Source organism: Cyprinodon variegatus, unplaced genomic scaffold (assembly GCF_000732505.1).
Source record: "Cyprinodon variegatus isolate N-32 unplaced genomic scaffold, C_variegatus-1.0 Scaffold663, whole genome shotgun sequence".
NCBI classification, from domain to species: Eukaryota; Metazoa; Chordata; class Actinopteri; order Cyprinodontiformes; family Cyprinodontidae; genus Cyprinodon; species Cyprinodon variegatus.
The window spans coordinates 318643-325954 of NW_015151116.1; the positions used below are offsets into that span (position 1 = coordinate 318643).

At 38.4% G+C, this 7312-nt stretch overlaps 1 protein-coding gene across 4 annotated transcripts in view; it reads right to left on the bottom strand.

Annotated features, from left to right (window-relative positions):
* Nucleotides 1–7312, bottom strand: part of mon2 (MON2 homolog, regulator of endosome-to-Golgi trafficking) — an 83926-nt gene that overhangs the window by 39305 nt on the left and 37309 nt on the right. For all 4 annotated transcript variants that reach the window (XM_015393928.1, XM_015393929.1, XM_015393931.1 and 1 more), the window contains exons 5-13: nt 6081–6210; nt 5762–5859; nt 5353–5478; nt 5062–5256; nt 4569–4693; nt 4240–4379; nt 3940–4093; nt 713–903; nt 422–503 (exon numbers count right to left, since the gene is read on the bottom strand). In XM_015393928.1, coding sequence (XP_015249414.1) covers nt 422–503; nt 713–903; nt 3940–4093; nt 4240–4379; nt 4569–4693; nt 5062–5256; nt 5353–5478; nt 5762–5859; nt 6081–6210 — 1241 coding nt within the window. The remainder of the gene's footprint in view (nt 1–421; nt 504–712; nt 904–3939; nt 4094–4239; nt 4380–4568; nt 4694–5061; nt 5257–5352; nt 5479–5761; nt 5860–6080; nt 6211–7312) is intronic.

The following is a 7312-nucleotide window of genomic DNA, read 5'->3' on the forward strand; positions in this document are numbered from 1 at the left end:
GAGACAATTTTGGTTACATTTACACTTGCTCATATTTTCCAGACAAAAAGTAAACGGTGCATCTCCCAAATGTCCCGGCCGCAACAACGCTTTTATTGGTTCCGCTATCAGGACGGAACCAATAATGGCAAGCCGTAATTTTTTTTTCATAATAAAAAAAAAAAGGTCAATTTTAATGTTTAATTTAGATTACAAAAATAAATCATAATAAAAATAATCCTATTTATGATGTTTTACAAATTAAGACCTACGAAAGACATTTTAATACCAAGTATTAGTTAGTTTTATTTTGAAGAATTCAGTACTTTTTAAGACTTTTTAAGGACCCGCGGGAACCCTAATATATATATATATATAAAATGTGTGCAGATTATTTCCTGTTTCAATATCTAAAAGTAAACATGATTCTTCTTTTTTATACCTGGCATCCAGCAGCAGTGACAGTGCAGCCAGGAGGCCACACCAGCTGGCATTGACCATCTCCTCCCAAACCAGGTGGGACCCTGAGAAGCAAACAAGTTGGAGAATTAAGATGTGCTTCTATGTTAATATAAAATGTAAACAAGTCTTAGAAGTTTCTAAATGTATAGAAATGCTCATGCCTTTTACTCTTTTGGAGAGACTGGGAACATAACTAAGTGTAATTTCCTCTAACGCTAAGCCAAGCCTTCCCCAGAAATCTGCAAAGAAATCCAAACATGCTTCTCCCCACCTGCCTCTGGCTTCCACTCCTGCTCAGGGTGAGTCTCCCTGAATTCTGCGGCTGCCTCCTCCTCTGTGGTTAGTTCTCTTTCAATCATGGAGGTGATGCCCCTCACCAGGTCGAGCAAGGCGCTGAAGGCCACCGACATGGCATAACCCTCCGGGATGGACGGAGGCTCAACCTTGTCCAACATCTCCAAGCTGGGGGAAAAAGTCAAGACCAAACCAGATGTTTAAACAGAGAACAGTTAGTTTTACTCACCAGCAAAGCAGATATCTAGATTTATTATTTCCTCCAACAAAAGCAATAGAAGCCTATTAATTGTATCTTTATGTTTTCAGGTATTGAAATCAAAAGGAAACTATGGTTTAGACTCAGATATATTTATTTCTACCTTTGTTAAAAAAAACTGAAAATCATTTCCACCTTTATAGATTTAAAATAAACTCACATTGAAATTATACTTTGTGTTCACACTCAGCATTAAAAAAACAAAGGAAATGCTGATTTTGTAAAAAATCTTTTTAAAATCAATCTACACAAAACTTGTATTATTAAAACTTCAGTATTACTTTAAAGAAGTTTCATGGAACTTCTAAAAAACTGATCCATGAAACTATGAGTGAATGAATGACACCTCTAACTAGTCTGGGCAAAGTTTATAGTTCCAACCTCACAGAGGGGTGAATTACTTTAAAGATTCATTTGAAATCCGCTAAATTTATGAAGTCACACTGTTGAATTTTAAAATCTCCATCAGCATGAAACCCTGCTGTTTTACGCTACTAAAAAACCTTAATGGACTTTCGCATATTTTACCAGGAGTGCCACTTAATGCTAATGTTTGTAAGAGGATTGTTACTCAAATAACTCTTTTATGTAATTATCCCCTGGATGGAAAGATAACCATGATCAGGAAACCATGTCAAAGGAAATCAATGGATCCTCTGAATTTAAGGTTTGCTAAAAGGGGCCATGAAGGTCAACCATAAAGTCTTTAAAAGTTGTTTTCTGTTCTGTTGAGTCTTATTAGAATTTAAAGAAGATGGCAATTAATGGTTAGATTAGATTAGACTAGATGAGCTTTATTGACCTCACAGCGGAGAAAGTCACTCGTCACATATTGGCATAGAAGTTACAGAAGGTGCAAACAAGGAGGAGAAAAGGTGCATTAAGAATAAACAATATATATACAGTATATCAAGATAAATAAGGATTAATAAAATTAATAAATAAGGATAAATAAGGATTTTGCCAAGGTATTAATCTGTCGATGACAGTTTTGTTTAAAATCAGATATCAAAAGTGGCCTTAAAGAAGATTTTATTGAGAATTGAAACCAGGTGAAGCTGAAACATTAAGATCTGGACAGAGAATATTCAGGGACCAAAACGCTTCAACAGAATTCAAGTTTAATGTGTTGTTCTTTCAGCTCATTGCATGTGATAGAATCTGCATACTCAACTTAACTTTTAATCGATTACTAAATGAGTGAAGTTTATTTTAATGATCAATTAATAGCCTCAGTCCTATTTGCAGCTTTTAAATGCAGCATATATGTTCAGTGTTGTGAATGAATGCGCTCAATGAATGGCGTTCACTGAATACGTTCATATTTCTGGTGAACAGTGAACTAAAAGGACCAGTTTTGAAGTAATGATCATAAACTAGAGCGACAATAACTCTGACAATAATGAGCGACACACAGAGCTCACGTTCAGGTTCAATTGATAACAACACTTTTCAATTCAGTTTATTTATATAAAAAAAAATTTACAATTCAACCAGATATTTACAATTCAACCAGACCATAGAGTCAAATTGATTCAAAGTTTCCCATCGATGGAAAACCAGTTGATTGCATCGACTTATTGACGAAGGGAATCTCTCACAATCCCTTTTCATTGGATAATGTCAGGTTTTACGGCATATAATACAGCAACCAGAATGACGGGGCAACATGTCTACTGCTAGTCTATGCGGTTCAGACTCATCTACTGATATTTCTGATGCCAGTTTTGCAGAGTGTGGGGCAGAGTTTGATGAACAAACTCAGACAGAAAGAAACTCTTCACATTTTGTGCAAACTGTGCCTAACGGGACTTAAACAAATCCATACGTCAGCCGAGTCCACTTCAAGTTTAAACCCACACATCAAGCTTTTTATCGTCTTTACACTTTGACAAATACAGAGCAACGAAATGATCTTTCTGCATTTAACCCATCCCCTTAGCGAGTAGTAGGCCACTCCCCACCACAATTTTAACATAAAGTTAAAGCATCCGAGCTATCTTTGTAAATAACTGCTACTGAATGCAAGAAATAATTTTTAATATAGATCTTTTCAGCAGAACCTAAATGTACCCATGGATGTGGGAAGTGGGGGTGCTGCAGCATCCCCTAGTGGCGAGAGGGAGATAAAAAAACAACAAAAAACAAAGTACTAAAAATACTTTGCACAATTTATACATTTCTTATAAATATTATAGGAAATTATTTTGAATTTTTTAATTTACCATTACATGTATTTCGATTTTATTTGAATATTTTTGAGGCCTAATCAACACAAGTTTATGGAAGTTATGTTGTTATGGCATCATCAAGCAAGTTAGTGGTCGCCCAGTAAAGAGGTATCCCACTCGCACCAACAGACTGGTAAATTCACCCCCCGAAAGGCATTTCTGGAGAACTGTTCAATAACGTTTAAATAGCATAATAATATAATTATTTCCTTGTGGTTTGCTTAAAAGGATTTTGGATCTAATAGTCACATGTGACACAACAGACCCTGATAGCGTGCACTAAAGTGTAAATGACAAAAACATAAAAGTGTTCACAGCATCCCCTGTTCAAAATGACTCCCAGCGGCCCTGAATGTACCTGTATGTTACTGAAGTTCTGTGTAATTTGGTTAAATAAAGGCTTCACTGCACATACAGAATACTGAAACTGCATCCAGTATTTTCCATTTCTTTCTATGTATTATTATCAGATATTTAAAATATAAAGTTCTATTGTGGAGAACTTTGGCTTAATTTACCAAATGAACTTGAACTAGTTCATTTATAGATTTATGAACTTGTATATATTGTTTTAGTTAACTATGAATGTGAGCTAGTTCCTTTTCATCAGTGTGAACTGAACTTTGAGCTTGTTCTTTTTATTTATAAACTGGCACAACATTGTCTACGTTGTCAGTCCTATGGTTAAAAAAATAACATGAAGAAAACCCTTACTAGGTAGCCTTGGCACTGCCCTGGACACTGACAGTCATGAGGGGGATCCAGGTACCACGGTACTCGAACGCAGCCTGTGTGGTGAGGGTACTGCTGCCCCCTCCTGTGCCTGGACCACCCTGAGCAGTGCCCTGAGTCCCTGACCCTGAACCCCCTAGAAAGAAGACAATTTGTTTACTGTTTGAGAGACGTTAAACAAATGAACTTAGACTCCTTCTAAAATCTCAACTTTCAAAGAGCTTCTGAAGATTTCAGAGATTTATCTGTGGAACCAACATAACCATGGAGGCAATAACTAACCAGCAGGTGCAGTGGCAGCAGCAGCATTGCCGGCATTTGGGACAATAAAGAGGGACTGGATGAAGGATCCCAGGGCGTTAACAATGTCTCTGAACACCTTGGTGGAGTGCTGCTTCATGTCATAAGACTGACAGAAAGAACTGGAGAAGGAAAAGAGCAATCTGTTAAAAACAACCCAGGGAACCAGCCAGAAGCACATTTGATAAACTATTCTAAGCTAAAACCAGCAGCTGGTTCAGCAGCGTAGCTACATCCTGCTAAACAAACATCTCCAACAATAAAACAGGTTCCATCTGACTGCCAGCGTCTGTGGATGCGGGCATGTTTACCATAATAAATGTGGCTGCACACACAGCCTGTGGACTGACTCTACAGCCACCGCTCTGAGCCACTGAGGCTTTTCTCCATCTAGAAACTTCACTAGCAGAGACAGGAAGATCTCACATTCAGTCACCTGGGAAAGAGACAAGAAAAAACAGAAAGATTTTATAGAACATCGATGGTTTTAAAGGAACCAAAACCCCTAAACAAAACCTTCAGTTCATCTAGGATCATTAAGGCTCACTTTGCTTGTGTTTTAGGATTTTAATGAAGTCCTGACCTTTCTTGAGTTGAACAAACTTAATATGAATTAAAGAAACATGGAGGTTCAACTCTACTCAATTATAGGTGAGGTTATTTTTCTTAAAATCAGCTCCAGATAGAACTAGACCTTCAAATTAAAACAGATCCGACCCATTAAGAGAATTATTCTTGTGGTTATGAAAAATCTTTATTACTTAATCAGTCAGTTTTTTAAAAACTTAGCGGTTGAGCCCTCACCAGTAAGCTGTAGAAGTGTTTAATGAGGACTGAAACCACCCGCAGTAACCTCATGCAGATTGGGAAGTAGGGTTTCTCCACAGGGGCTGGTGGCACGGCGGTGCTGGTGCCCTGCCTGAATTTGATGTTGGGCGAAAACAGCTTAATGACCAGAGGGCACACTCTTTCCTTCAACAGGAAGCTGAACTCCTGGTGCTGGGGGACAAACAAAGACAGCAGAGGACATTGAATAAAAGCAGGCGGAGAAATGAGCACCAAATTAACAGTTTCAAACAGAGATGGAGGGCGTACCTGTAGGAAAACGGCAGGGAAATCATTCAGGACAGACTCCAGCAGCTCCAGCCCAAATGTGCGCGTCATTTCTGTCATGCCCACTAGCCAGTAGGGGGCATCAGCATTCACCAACTGGCACAGGTCCTGTGGGCAGAAGCATCCAATACAATGGGAAGCTGTTTCCAACTTGCAGAAACAGTAGAGTGACTAAGCTCCGCTGAAGCAATAAACATCCTCACACAGAGGGACAGTGTGGGGGAGAAACCAGAGCCAGGGGGCTAAAAGACAAGCAGCTATTGAAGAACCATTGACCACAGTTAGGGTTTAAAAGCCACATAATTAGGATGATAAAACTAGACAGTTTGATTCAGATAGTTTGAATTGAAGGAAAACTACATGGCGTGTTACTGCCTCCTGGTGGACTAACCTGGAACAGCATGTATGCATCCTTGGCGCTGGGTCTCAGGGTACTAACAGACCGCCGGTTAGTGTTTCCTTGGACAGGAGGAGTCTTCTCTACGATGCCTTAAGTCCAGAAACAGAACATGGTTACAACAAAATGCCTGAGCAGCACTAAATAAAATGGAGCTTTTAAGCAACATAATTAAAACTAATATCTCCAGTTAGACTTAAGCAGTAAAAATGTTGTTTAGATGTTAAACAATATTTAAAATTCTTGCTAAATAATGTGCATGTTTTTTATCTACTCCACTTCTGTTTCAAATGGCATCATCTATCATCCAAACCTTTAAATCTCTCGTCTTCAGCCACCATCCTCTCAAAGACGACAGTGACGACCTGTCTGACGGTGGCGGCCGCTGTGTTGTTGGTGATGTTGTCCTTGGTGAAGTGAAGACGAAAGCACAACACAATGGCCTGCGCAACAAGAAAGACGTCTAAAATAAGCGCCATCGAAAGAACATTAATGCACACATAATCTATCACTGACTAATTTAGAAGTTTAAACTCCCCCTGGGAGTAAAACATCTCAAAGAAAGCTTCCTATGAGGTGTGGAAAGAAATTAACCTCAAAGTTTCTACATTGTTCCCAAAAGTGAGCATGAAAAGGTTTTTTTCACACTAAACCAACCTGGACTCCTTGTTGGGGAACAAGCTGAATTCGAGCCCCAAATGACCAAAGCTACATTGATTCCAAAATAATCCAGGGAATTAAATTATTAGACCTCCTTTGTCATCAAAAAACTAGTTATGTAATAAAGCAAAAACTCCTGTGTGTATCATAGGTCTAAACAGACAGGAAATAACATATGGAATGTCATAAAAGCTGTATTTGGCAGCACAAAACAATGACAAATGATTTTAATATAGTCAAGTATAAAGTGAGCCATTCTGATTTGATCATTATGTTTGTTAAACCAATTGTACCTGAGGTTGTACCAAACACCAAAATTAACCACACAAAAAGGAGGTCTAATAATTTCTATTATGTGTGCATCTGTGTATGTACATCAGTAACTGTGTCAGAGCAACATTTTTCTCTCCTGGCATCACATCCTAACAATTGGCTGTTATGAAAACTTGTATCTATGGCAATGGTGTCAAAAGTACATTTTTGTTACTTAAGTAGAAGTATAGATACTGCAGTTTAAAAACACTCTGGTAAAAGTTGAAGCATCAACTTGACCTCTTTATTCAAGTAAAAGTGAAAAAGTATGTGCTCCAAAAACTACTAATAGAATACATGTATAAGGTAACCTTAAAAAAAAAATAAAATAAAATAAAAAAAAAACAGCCAGCTGCCACTATATGATTAAAAGCTCAATTTTTCAACTATTTGGAAAAATCCTCTGAGATAGGGCCAAGGATGAGGGAGGTCTTGTTGGTCTCCGTCTCCCGATACGCTCTCACCTGTGTCCGACCTTTCAGACATTTCAACATCTTTTTCTGAATCTGACATTGTAGCATGGCATAGACCAGTGGTTCCCAAAGTGTGGGGCGCGCCCCCTAGGGGGGGCGC